This window comes from Lissotriton helveticus, chromosome 3_1, assembly GCF_964261635.1.
Source record: "Lissotriton helveticus chromosome 3_1, aLisHel1.1, whole genome shotgun sequence".
In the NCBI taxonomy this organism is placed as follows: domain Eukaryota; kingdom Metazoa; phylum Chordata; class Amphibia; order Caudata; family Salamandridae; genus Lissotriton; species Lissotriton helveticus.
This window is the reverse complement of record NC_136061.1, coordinates 1,378,414,762-1,378,429,228: the sequence shown is the minus strand read 5'-3', so window position 1 is coordinate 1,378,429,228 and position 14,467 is coordinate 1,378,414,762. Positions and strand designations below refer to the sequence as shown.

The window sequence follows — 14,467 nt, the reverse complement described above, 5'->3', positions numbered from 1 at the left end:
ATCCATCTATATATATATATATATATATATATATATATATATATATATATATATCCAGCTCCCAAAAATCCCAAGGCACTCGTGGGCAGGTGCTTTCACACGGTACTCCACAAATGACACGGCACTCCAGATCTGGTTGCTTATGGTATTATTTTTATATGTTTGGTATGAATAAATAATACCATAAGCAACCAGATCTGGAGTGCCGTGTCATTTGTGGAGTAATTCGAATTGGTGGCCAGGATCCGGCCACAAACGCAGAGCACCCGCTGTGGAGCGCTAGATGGCTGACAAATGATCCCTATTCCTGTTTACAGACAAAAGGCGATGGCAAATGTCTTGGCAATTTCTTACACCTTGGAAAGTGAATATCTCATTAGGTTCCCTGCAGCCATCTGTTCCAGCTACAAATGAAAAGGCAATATTCTGCCTCATTCACTACCACTGTAGCAGCGAATAACTACTGATATTGCATTCCACTGCTTATTGTGCGAGTTAGAGGGATGCTCTCCACAGTAAAATTAAATAAGTATCTTTAAGAAGAGAGTAAGATTCAGTCAGTTCTTTAAAGCCCAATAATAAATACACAATCTTGTTAATCAGTTAACTTTGAAATTATTACGGTAAACAGGGTAAATCCTTTTACACAGATGTTCCAATGGTACATGATCAAGAGTGTGGCTGCCAGCCATCTGCTGTACACTAATATATTGGATGGACTCTCTGTCACTCTTGAGTTGTGTAAGATCTGGTCTCCCCTGGAATACAGCTGGACATAGAATTAACTGTGGCAGAGTTGGCTATTCCTGGAGCAATATAGGGTCATATCCTTCCTTTGGCTAACAGAAGTAATAACCGCGCTGTGGTTTCTGCACAATGACTGTTACTTTGGGGGAACTTTTCTGTACATTTGTTCGTTGTGGCCGGTATCTGAGTCCGCCAGCCCCTGTCAGCCTCTGGATATCTACAGCCTGCCCAGAACGCCTGCTGCACGCCTCCCGCCGCCATACTCTACTAACATCACCGAGTGGCCGCTGAGTGGAGGGGGGAAGTCCTGCTACAAGGAGCCTACAACTACCAGCAGCCTTAGCAGCCGGAGCCGCACCTGGGGAGCATCGCGCCAAGCTGCGCATAAATTACCGCAGCACCTCCCGCGTCGCAGGACCGCGCGCGGGTGACGCCTGGCTAAGCCCGGGCAAAGGGCGGGCCCTCTGAGGTCGAGGAGGCTGGGCCGGGTGCACCCCCTTATATCGACTCTGTAGGCCTCTTCGAGGTAAGTCTCCTTCACATTTCTTTGCCTGATTGGGATTGACTTTTGGATTATTACATATTCAACCCATTATTCAAGGGATTTATGCAGCTCTACACATGCCATCTTGTACTTGGTGATCTTACAGACTTTACTATATGGCATATTGTATTTCGCTTCTTTTGCCATCTGAGTGACTATAACTACTGCTTACATCGTATTCGCAACTGTACCCCACATTGCGATTAGCGCGGCGCTGGGCTTGCTCAGATCCATCCACCCCGTGTAACAGTCCCCCTATAGGGGATTCTTTCACCACCACTGCTATCTAGCTAGGAGAGCGGGAGGGCTCTAGTCTAGCACTACATCTTTTGTTTTGGAATTGAGTTACATTCCACCTGTGATAAATACAAACGTATCCAAAACTAACATTATGACTACTAGGGGCTCTAGGAGCAAAACAGCAGCCGGGGGGGTTCCAGTGATAGGCCCAATAGATAACTTCATAACAAGGGCCAATGATGCCATAAATCAGGGCATCACACTTCTGGAGCGTAGGGTTTCGCAAGATTTAGCCCAAGCCAGACGATCATCTCTTGGCCTCATCGCATCAGCAAGAACTCCAGTTCAGGCCAGAAATATCAACACTGGACCTATAACTGTTGCTCGTGCTGATATTCATAGTATACCAAATGAAGTTAATCTATCTGCATCGAACCCCCTAATTGACTCTGACTCAGAATCCACTATGGATCTGGAAAAGACCCCGGACCTGCTTATCGACTCCACACCAGTTGAAGTAGCTGTAGATAGCACAAGGCAATTAAGGGGCAAGCGGGAGGGCGCAGTACGAAAACAAATTAAACACACAACACAGCTTAGCATGTCTAAAGCTAGAAAGTATAGCGCTCCAAAGCGAAAGGCCAGGAAAGTAGCTAACCCACATACAAATGCAGATGGAAAGAATGCAGCCATAGAGATAGTAAGCGAAGTGTCCCACGGGGCGCCGCAGGGCACAGGGAACACACCTGATGCAAACACTACATATAATCATCTGTTGGAAAGAATGGGTGAACTTTTTAGCATCTACTTGTCCCCAATAGAATCTAGACTCATACGGATTGAAAAACAATTAGTTGAGCTAAGCGCCCCCACTAAAAACACTCTTAGTGATTGTGCGCCAACCCGTATGGGACCTAAATCCAAGAATAATACAGCCACCATTATGGTTGCAAAGCCCAAAACCCCACAAGCTCGATGCAAAGGAACTGCTGCCAAACAACCAGCAGCAAACACCACCACTACCACTAATCCCATTGCCAATTCCCATTTGACTAAGGTAGCCACACAGCCAGGGAAGGGGCCAAACATCGCCCAGAGCAAGGAAATCCCAACTAGTCAAATTAATAATTCTGCCCAAAATCCCCCAAGGGCTCAACCCGCACAAAACATGGCAACTAATGTGAGGCAGATTCCTCCACGCATTAGCCTGCCGGCTGAATGCGGAGTGTATGTGCTGGTCCTAGTTAATGTTTCTAAACTTAGGAAGGACCAGCAAGAAACCCCCACATCCCTTAAAAACAAGACCCTACACTGGTTAATTGCAAACTGCAATTTCCCAATGGCAGGGGCAAGGGAGATCATTCACACCCAGAGAGTGGGATGGGTAGGCCCATTGAGGAAAAAGTTTGAGGGGGACTGTATTATTGTACATTTTAAGAGCCCCCAATGGGCAGAAAAAACCTTGGCTACTGCACCATTACCTTCACCATGGGAATTCAAAACCACCCTGCTCCCACTGGGTTACTTTTATAGACATTTGATTCCCCCTGAGCCAAATATGGCAAACAATTCTGTGGTGCCCTATCAATTTCAGTACTAGGATTAAGTCTCCACTTTTTCACCAGAACCAAGATCTTAATCCCCTGAAGGGTCCCGTACTGCGCCATCAGGCCCCAATGCCAACATATCAGCTGCACCATACCCATCTTCCCATAATGCCCCAGTATGATCATAGGGAAAGATCATACCCTACAACTATTTCCAATCAGTTTAGGTATCAAAATGAAGCAAGGCCACTATTTAACATCCCATCCTATAATCGGTTTGAACAGGTCTTTTCAAACTTAGATGACCTGGATTGACTGGATATTAGGGTAGGTGACAATATTCGAAGTATAGCTGCAAGTAATGACTATAAGGGGTGTCAATTAATAGGTGAGGAAATTGCAACTCAGGGAAGATTACTTGGTGATATGGATGGCAATAGTGGTCACACAGTAGTTGGCAACATTAACGAGGAATGTTCATTAGTAACACCAGGCAATGCTGCCTCGGGAATACCAAAGCATATCGTCATATCCACAGTCACGCATGAATATAAAATCCCCACATCGCCTGATTTGGATGTGAACACAGTGAGGAATCTTGGGAATAAGCCTACTAGACAACCCGGCTATTGTGGTCTGAAAATCCTCAGCTGGAATGTAGCTGGGTTAGAAGCAAGGCTTTTAGATTCTCAATGGGCTAAGACAATTGATGGCATGGACATTGTTATGTTCCAGGAGACTTGGGCTGTCGGAAACCTTCACATTGAGGGCTATCAATGCTTTAGTGTAACAGCGCCCAAACCTAGTCTTGGCCGAGCAGTGGGTGGTTTGTTTATAGGGATTAGGATATTGGCTGGCGGCACAATAAGAGATTTATCAAGAGGGAACCCGAATATTCAAATTTTGGAATACAAGTTAAAGACCAGGATTTATTTAATCAATTTTGATAATAACGATTTTAATTGCGTACCAAATAAAAACTTTGAGGCTCTTTCAAAGACTTTACACAATCTGGAATTTACCCTACAAGCAGATGTTGGGTCAGGGATCCTGATTGGGGGCGACTTCAATGCTAAGATACCAAAAGATTCTGGGACTAAGGATAGGACCCACTCAGACCAAGCGGAACGAAGGGGCACCGAATTAGCGAATATATTATCTGAGTTCAACCTTGGTGATGCCATGGAAATAGGACACAAGCCTATTGCTTCCCATGCTCCTACGTTTAGAGGTAGGCACAGTAGTTCCACTATTGATTACATCTTTATGACGCCCCATTTAATAGATTGTGTAGTCAAATCTAGAGTGATGGAGACATCGTTTGGGGATCACAACCCATTAATAGTAACTCTAGATTTAGCCCCTAGTTCTGTTTACTCAAACCTAAATGGCGCAAGGGATATTACACCCTCGGCTGATGGTTTGAGATTGAAATGGAGGGGGGTTGATAGTGGGGCAATCTTGGTTGATAGTGGGGCAATCTTGAATACTGTACAAATTAAAAAAAAACATCTGATTAACTCCTGCTTATCCTTGGACGGCAATTACCATAGGATAATTGCCGACTTTGGCAAATTGTGCTTATCCATAAAAACTCTATTGTCAGTTCCTCTACCAAGGGCAGAGAAAGAACCAAGATGGTTCGACTCGGCCTGTTCACTGGCAAACAGGGATTTACGAAGGGCACTTTCCACTAACCCCAGGTGCACAACGGCTGTCCAAGCAGCCAGGAAACAGTATAAACTTACAATAACTGGTAGAAAGGCCGCACTACTCTCAGAACAGTGGGACTCGCTGGTCGCCAGCGCTAATCTGGGGGGCAGTGGGCCATTCTGGTCTGCAGTTAGGAAAACAAGAGAAATGGGCAAAAAGCTAACACCAATTAGCTGTAATATAACTGGTAGTGTTTGGGAGGCCCACTTTTCAAACATCTAGGCCGTCCCACCTGAGGAGTCGATGACTTACAGCCCAGGACAGCTGTGTGGCCTACAGATTGATGCCCATGAAGTAGAAACAGCCATAAAAGAGAGCCTTGGAAACAAGGCTCCAGGCCCAGACGGCTTGCCCATTGACATTATTAAGCATAGTCCAGATTTATGGGCACCAATTCTTGTCAATGGTTTTAACAGTCTGCCAACAGTGCCCATGCCTACCACCTGGGCAACTAGCACCATCGTCCCAATTTTCAAAAAGGGAGATAGGTCGGACCCAGTCAATTACCGTCCAATCTCCCTTCTGGATAACACCCTAAAAAATTTGGGACGAGTAATCTATAACAGGGTGCTTCAATGGACTGAAAAAACAGAATTATAAGATCCGTGTCAGAAGGGATTCAGGAGCGGGGTGGGGACAGTAGAGCAATGCTTGAATTTAAAATTGATAATCGATAAGTATAACATTGCTCGATCATCTCCTATTTACCTTGCTTTTATGGATCTCTCATCCGCTTTCGATCTAGTGAATAGATCCAAACTCTGGACCATCTTATTGAATTATGGGCTAGATGAGACCCTCGTTAATTTCCTGGCTTATCTACACACTGATCTAAAAGCACAGGTCCGGATTGGGATGGGCGGAGAAGTCTCTGGAGCCATTGATATCGGTAGGGGGGTGAGACAGGGGTGCGTTCTAGCACCCCTGCTGTTTATCATCTACATTAATGGCTTATCTGGAACTCTCAAACAAGTCACCAGCGATGTACCGACAATTTTGGGGAAACCTCTTTCAGTTTTATTATACGCGGATGATGCAGTGCTTATGGCCCGCACACCAAATGCCCTCCGCTTACTTGTTCAAAGTTTTGTCCAACATATGGAGGGATTGGATCTGCGTGTAAATTTTAAAAAGTCTTTTATCATGCCATGTGGCCCTGGGAAACGGAAGCTCAACACTATACACATAGGGACAGATAAACTCAAATCTGTCCCTATGTTCCCTTATTTAGGGTCGGTTTTCGCTGCGAACTGCTCGTGGAGTGGGCATTTGGCCCACGCCACTAGCAAGTTCTCGAAAGCCACCAATTCTATTTTGAGCTTGCCCCGCCCGAAGAAAATAGGCGCCACAAGAGCCATTTTAAAAATATTCAGATTACAGTGCTCACCAGTAGCTTCATATGGAGCAGAGGTTTGGGGGTTGGGAGATAGCGCATGCATTCAGCGGGAAGAAAGCCGCTTTTGCAGAAAAATACTGGGCGCCCCAATCTCATCTTCTGACTTTATTTGTCATAACGAACTAAACCTCCCCTATGTATGTGATTTTATCAGAGCCAGACCAGCACTATTTTGGGTTAAGGTTTGGAGGAACAATTCAGCCACCCTCACACAAAATATTATAAAAGATTGTCTGAATTGTGACCGTGGCATGGAGATACCATGGCTCTCAGGAGTATCCAAAACATTAAGTGCCGTGGATAAAGGTGATCTTTTCTCCGACCCCACCAAGATTGAGCTCAAGGACAAAACCGAGGTTAAATATGCACTGTATGCACTTTTTGAATCTGAAGGATGGGAAGAGAATCAATAAAATCAACTTGTAAAATATATGGGAAATGAACTGTGTAGACATCCACTCCCGCCCTACCTTACTCTACCTATGACCAACTGGGAGAGATCACTTTTGTTTCGTTTAAGAGCGGGCTCAGTGAAATTTTTGTTGTCTTTCCCTTTGGGTTATCGACACAGCACTGATTTTAACCCATGCCCGTGTGATGGCGTCAGTACACAGAACGATCTGCACTTCCTATTCTTCTGTAAATTTTATGTAAGATATATCAAATGGTTTTTAACTCCATATTTTAGGAGTTACAGACCCCTTTTGCTGGAGAAGTCTTATTTGATGTTGGTCTCCCTGGATTCAGATGAACTAATTTTTCGCACTAGCACTTTACTGAGACTGATAACGCGAGTGCGTAAAATGATGGAAAATCCTTGACATTAGCCTCATTAGAATTGTATTGTACTGTATTATATTTTTAATCTTGATATTCTCGTAATAATGTGTTATGCAAATGCTGTTTTTATGTGGTACTTTTATGAATTTTATGAAATTTGAATAAAGGTCTTTTGAACTTGAACTTGACTGTTACTTTGATCATATGGTCTCCCGATACCAGAACCACAAACCAATATTATCCAATGCTCACACTCTGTCATAGACATTTCACTGGGTCAGGACTTTTTATTTAGAATGTCTTTACTGCCAGTCAAAAGAACTCGAAATTTGTTGGTGTTCTCGATTGGCTATTTCCCTCTATAAAAACATAGTAACCTATGGACCGCGTTACTTCTGCTTCTTGTTGCTAAAGAGTCAACAGAGAAATGTGGTCTGTTGGGCTACGAATCTGAGAGATTCCGGTTCTAAACTCCACTAGACATAACCCAAATAGTTAAAGTACTGAATGAACATGAGGTGGGCAATGCAATCATTTTCTCAACAATACACGGATAGTTAGATCCGCGGAAGCAGTTTTTTTTTTCTTTCAGCAGGCAACACCACTGTAATTTACAAACTGGTAAAATTTCAGTGTAAGAATCCAAATAGGAATAATCAAGGGATTAAAGTAATTCAAAATGTTATGTTTGGCTCTCAAAGAGAGGCACTATTGTGAATGTCGGGATCAAAATCAGGTTATTCCCTTCTATGATGTAGCACCACTCAAAAACAAAAGTTGTTTCCCACTGTTTATACGCCATTAAAAAATTTCCTAGCTGCTATGATAGGGCTCTCTGAAAGCTTGTCAGAGCAGCGCTAGAACTCTGTTCTAATGTAAAGCAGACAGCACAGCTTTGGCGGGGGCGTGGAAAGGTTTCCAATGGAGAGGGTACTAAGTCAGGTCAGCTAGGTTGGTGAGGGGGGGTGGCAGAGGGCAAGGTGTTTATTTTTACCTTTAGAGAGAGGCCATGCGACAGGTGGCTCCATATTACACCTCTGTCCAATTTTAGAACTTTAAAGCAGTGACAGATGATTGTGGGGTTGCGTACATAACAAAATGATAAAAAGCGAAAAAACAGGAATGCTTTTTTGGGTTCAAATTGACATTATAGACAACTTGCGCTTCGTGCTGGTCTATTTGATGTCACTCAGAACCTCTCATTGAAAAATATCTCTGTTATTGAAGGTTAACTCTCTATATTACGGATTCTTCAATCCCTGTATAAAAAAACTGTCTCTATTTTCTATATAATAGGCGACTCGTGGCGCACTCAGTTGCCTCTTGGAAAGAAATTATGTAGCCGCTCATATGTAACTTCTTACAGTTAAGTTATGACGCTAAAATGCCTCCTGCCAGCAGCCAAGGGACAAAGCAGGTCAGGTCACGAAGCATAATTCAAGCAGCTGCTTAAAGATTGATAAAGAAACGTGGCTTTTCTTTGTTCTGCTCTGTTTTTTAGCTGTACAATGAAAAGCAGAAATTAGATATTTATGGCAACATTTTCATTTTTTGCACTCCTTTGGAAATTACAGCAAAGTTAACATCTTTCTGCATGTTTTTATACTACCTGAGCTATTGTTCCTATTTTTTCTTTTTTTTAAGAGCATGACTTTTATTAAGCTGATTCTAATATATTTTTGCAACAAATATTGAACAGATTTTTTGATGGGTTTAGTTTCTATTTTCAATATTCATGTTTGCAAAGATGCTCTTTCTTATATGTGAAAAAGCTACGCACCAAGGATTTAACTAGTTTGTGGTAAAAGTGATGGTGTGCCCATGCACTATATGGAATAACCTACAACCTGCCATACATAAGGATATTTCAAGTCACTTTGGAGTTCAATTACCTTATAAAGGAACTCTGCCTTCGGCAGGATTCCTCTGTATGGTCATGGAGCTCCTTGATGCCTTGCAATATCCTTATAATGTACATCAGGGGATACGTTATCCCACATATAATTCAATATGTAATGAATGTTGATGGGATAAATTGAAAACATGTGAACGGAATGTCTTTTACATTCTGGGAAAGAGATACCGCAGTGGATGTATTAACGTCCAGTCTGTGAATTTTATAATTAACATATATATTTTTAAAGGCAGGACATGAATGTTTTCTTTTATTCATTGATGTTGAATTGTTTTTAAATTTGGAAAGTTTCTTAATACAAATAAATTACTTATAAAAGCAATGATACCAAATCAGAGCAGTTTTTCTTTTAAGTAACCTATAAAGACATGGCCAAGGTGGAAGAATATCAAGGCTGTGAGAGTAAAGAGACACATGCAAAAGAAACAAAAACCCAAAAAGAGAGATTATAAGAGAAGATAAACATCCATAACTTAATTGATTATCTAATTATATCCCCAGTCTCACTTCCAAAAAGCAGTTTATATTTTCGGTCTCCTGATATAAATTCCAAATGAACATTTTCCAAATTGGCCCTGCTGGCAATTAAAGGGTCTCTGGACATACAATAAAGTGTTTCAAAAGAAATGTAAGTTGATTACATGCGTAGGTCCCTTCTTTTTTGCTTGGTATATGTAGCCCACTTTTGTGGTAGACCTTCTTCATCCCGTCCATTCCTCTTAAAGTGTGTGGGGGTGGGGGTGTAACAGGAGAGAGATAGAAGGGTTGTGTCATTAGTGAGGAGGGACGGCCAGCTCTGTGTAAGAGCTGTGAGACGTGCTTCTTTAAGGTGTGCATTCTTATCCCTGCCACTAGGTAACCAACCTAAGAAGTGTACAGTGCGCCTCTCTACTAAGCTGTAGATATTTGAGGGAGTTACCCAAAAGTACTCCGTTTTAAATAAGGGTGTATCACAAAAGTAAATCAGTCAAAAGGGATACAAGGGGAAAAAAGGCTATATAGGGCAGTCCCCCACTCAACAAATCTGAAACAAGAAGCCCTATTCAGCCTGCATGTTGTGAATCTCAGACACCATAACTCAAGGGGCCATACCTCATATTGGCTCACCAAGCGGCCAGATCAAGCCAATGCTGCGTTACAGGTCCGGACATGCCTTAAGACATACAAACACTGATGTGCACAGGGTACAACACATAAAGAAAATATGTGTTCCCGGTCTGTAAATGACTGGTCATTTACAGACCGGGAACCCCCTCGGGTGTCACGTCCGTGAGGTACTTTCCTTGCTCTCACACATATTTTCTTTATGTGTTGTACCCTGTGCACATCAGTGTTTGTATGTCTTAAGGCATGTCCGGACCTGTAACGCAGCATTGGCTTGATCTGGCCGCTTGGTGAGCCAATATGAGGTATGGCCCCTTGAGTTATGGTGTCTGAGATTCACAACATGCAGGCTGAATAGGGCTTCTTGTATCACAAAAGTGACTTATATTAAAGACAGATCGCACCTCTGTTAGTATATATCAATGATACTATCCTTAATCAGTCCTTAATTTGAGCCGGAGTTTTCCGGTGTTCAGCACCGGCACTTAATTATCAACAACTGTGCTTTTCATGACACCAGTTAAGGACACATTCTTTTATGGAAGGCACAGGGAGATTACGTGATTTGCCCAGAATCACAGGATGTTGAGCTAGCGCCAAGATTCAAACCTGGTTGCCCAGCTCCAAAATCGGCAGCTCTTATCCATTACGCCACTTCCTCTCTTCACTGTCATGGTTAGTAGCTGGTTCTGTTTTAGGCAGTGCGAACAGGAAAAGGAGGCTGTGGCTGGTACAAGCTGCCTCCCGCCAAGAGCCCTGGCACTTATTTTATTTTACAAATTAACCACTGTCCTTAACCCTGCGCACACACCTTAATCCCCGAACAAATAAAGGGGGAATCTGCCCCACAAGGCGGGCAGGACACTTTCTTCTCCAATTCCAGGAGGCAGACCCATGTACAACTGTGTCAAAGCGCCTCACTCCTGCGGTGCACAGAGCTGTCACTTTCTCAGCACTCTTCGCATCCTTCTCTGCCAGTGCACCCTAATCTTGATGGCATAGCTGCCTGCTAATAAGTACTGAAAATGCAAACACCTATATAAGTAGAATTCAAACCTATTAAAGTATACTCCAGTTCTGCTGCTCTGGCATTGAGAACTACACACTGCTCTACAAGTACTGGTGTAACTTAAAAAGTATATATTGAACATCACCTGCAGGGCTCCTGCTATTTCATTACTGGCACACAACTTCAACCCTACCAAAGTATCTCAATTATATCATACCACCCACCTGCAACCCAAATGTTTATAATCACATACGGTTTTCCAAAGCACCTTAATGCTCACATGAATAAAGCACCCATGCCCTAATAGAACAGTATGCACATACCTAAAATTCAACAACATAGTATTAAATACAGCATTCCATGATTTGTCAGTGTGGGGCAAACACACCAAGAGTGAATCTTCTGCCCTCATGTGTCACGCAGGACCATATCACTTGCAAATGTATCCCAACCTCTGTCTGAGAGGAAATCAAAACAATTTTAAAAATTCCTCGCTGACAGAGGGCAAAACAAATACCCAGAATGCTTAGCAAGCAAGGTAAATTCATCCACTCTTATCGTAGCCACTGACAGCACAATATACAGAGCCATGTTTATAGTTCCGAGGGTACTCCACCCACCTAATTTAGAGAGGTCAGCCAGCTCAGCTCACATCTCTTGATTGGCAGGAGTCGTTTTCACAGAGGTTCCTTTCAATTTTTTCCAAGTTTGATGGACTCCAACATAACAGAGCCACCTAGCAAACTTATGTTTTTTTTTTTTTTACTTTAAAAAACAAAATCCCAAAGCGTGATTTTGTTTTGATAATAAAAACAAAAGCAATGACACCCCATTGCCATTGGCAGTTTTCTCTCATGGCATAGGGGTCATTTTGTAGCTTTCATTGCCCCTTCCCGCCAGGAGGTTCTACCTGGCGCTGACAGGTACACTGCTGCCAAAATCTAAATTAGGCAAATAGTCTCCAATAAAGCAAATGGTATAACTAAAAAACAATTTCAACTGGTCAACTGGAACTTCCACCAGGAATACTTTAATTTATGTATTTACCAAAAATATATTTATGTGGGATCAATTAAAAACTGCACGTTTTAAACAGAACGGCCAAACACATTTTGCTCACAACTGAGACGTTAGGGTCTTTAGTGAGAATTACCATCTAAAAGACGCTCAGATTTCCTTCATAAAGGGAATTTTCAAAACTGAAAGAAAGTCAGGATAAATCGCCCGGCTCCTCACTGAAATACGAGCTGGAGTTTTTAGAGCCATTAATCCCAAGAAAATGAAGTTAGGAGTTCGAAGCAAGACTTGAAAAAAGCCAGAGAGATTTAAACTGTGGCAGGAGACAGGGAATTAAAGGATGGCTCGATAATGCCCCTCTGCAGATGTCGCAGGCACCTGTAAATGTGCGGAATAAGCTGCTTACACTGAATCGTGTCGTGTGTTCGTTTATTAAGTCTCTGGAGCCTGCCGACTCAATGGAAACACATTACCCTGGTTAGCGCGCACGTATATTTAGCTCATAAAATAAATCTACTTATCTCCTCTTTAGTGAATTATCACTCTGACTTTCTTTTTTCAACAAATTAAACGCTAATGGAGGCTCCGGCGGGTTTACAGGCGCGCCTCCTTGTATTTCACTTCGAAAATGGAAAGTAATCTTCTTACTCCTTGAGCTCAGCCAGAGAAGCCGAAATCCGTATGTCGTGGCCCAGTAGGTAGAGGGATGTAATTAAATCACTCCACTGGACTAGTTCGCCGAGCGGGCCGCCGCTGAAGGCGTTCTCGGCGATCTTGAACCCCGATTCCTTCGTTAGGAGACCCAGGTGGACGAGGATCTGCAAAAGAAGCCACAGAAAACACACACATGAGCTGCTGCGGACAGAACAAAATACGTTTCTTATTTTTTGAGTTAACGTGCGACCTTATGTTTTCTGGTACAAAGCTTTCCAGTTCTGGGCTTTCATTACCAATGAAAAGTATTCTCAAAAGTGTAATCAGGGTTCACCTCAATTGAACCAATCTGATCAAACCCATGGTGCAGCCCCATTTCACCCACCCTTTACACGTCACAAATACATCACCATTTCATAACGGACACATGACATAAATGTGCATTTAGCACATGATTCTTGTATGGTCTAACAATATCAGAATTAAGTGCTGCATTTGATTTTATAACTGAAGTACATTTATGGCAGGATTAGTGGATTTACCCAAACTATGTGTATTGTGCACTACTGTATCCTTATTTATTATAAAGATGAAATTCAACTTTCATAATGTGTCTTAATACATTGCATTACATTTACTGTTTAGATAACTGAATAGAAATCATCCTCATATATGTAGAATGTGGTTACTCTACAAATGACTAAGAGTTTATGTAATGTGCGCATTAATCTTTCATTTATGGTGCTTAAATGCAGTTCTTTACCCTGCGTGCAAATGATTATCCAAAGGATTTACCATATGCTCTATGTAATCTGAATCTAATGTACTAGCATTTTACCTTTACTTCTATTTAAACGTACATACACATATTAAATGTACACTCTTGCTCTAACACGCTAAATTGATTTTAGGCCCATAATTCTTCATGCTGCATAAAATAACGTTTTTAATTTTCTGCTAACATGACATTTCTTGCAGGTATTCACACGCATTGTTAGTTGAAGCAGTGGTGGCTGCTCCATTGGTGCGTGGAGGCATCGCCCCCCCTGCTTTCTCGCAGTTTGAGAAGCACACACATAAAATGGTAAAACTACCGTTCTGCTTCTCGCACGGCGAGAAAGCAGAAGTGCCTGGAGTGCCTTGTTGGGGGCGGGAGGGTGGGCGCTCCTGCTTGAGTGCAGGGGTGGGGGGGGAGAGTGGCTAGCCCACTGTCTTTGACTGCAGACTGTTTGTTCGGCCCCAGGGCCGACCAAACTAGTCATGCGCAGTTGCGCACTCTTTTGTTCTCTATGGTGGCTGCATGCAGTCTACATAGAGAAAATGCCCCCCCTACAGGCACCTGGCTACGGCGCTCTCCGCTGCGCCTCACCAATCACAACGCTGCCATTGCAGCGTTGTGATTGGCTTAGGGGAGCGGGAGGGAAGCTGCCTAGGTGCAGGCCAAGCCGGGAGCAGCAGGAGCTGAGGCGGCGACGCATGAAGAATAAGGTACGTTTTAAAATGTATTTTGATTACAGTCCCGCAGTCCCAAGCCCACCGCCCGAACCCCACCAACCTCCCCCGCCCATCTTGCTGACCATGACTGTATGCCTGCAAGAGCCCGGGTCTGCAGGGCTGCAATTATCACAATGTTCGGAGCGCGAGTTGCTCTTTTCTCCCTCTCGCCGTCCGCCTCCCTGCAATTCTGTTTCTACATTCGCCTCGCGCTTTTATGCATTAAGGTTGTTATGGACTACAGCGTTTCTTCTTGTATATACATATGGGTATATTGGTAGTCTTCCGGCCTAATTAAAATCAACCT

At 43.1% G+C, this 14,467-nt stretch overlaps 1 protein-coding gene across 2 annotated transcripts in view; it reads right to left on the bottom strand.

Annotated features, from left to right (window-relative positions):
- The window catches only part of MGAT5 (alpha-1,6-mannosylglycoprotein 6-beta-N-acetylglucosaminyltransferase), an 863,195-nt gene that overhangs the window by 352,495 nt on the left and 496,233 nt on the right, over positions 1-14,467 (bottom strand). For both annotated transcript variants that reach the window (XM_078682019.1, XM_078682020.1), the window contains exon 8: positions 12,661-12,830. In XM_078682019.1, the coding sequence (XP_078538145.1) occupies positions 12,661-12,830 (170 nt within the window). The remainder of the gene's footprint in view (positions 1-12,660; positions 12,831-14,467) is intronic.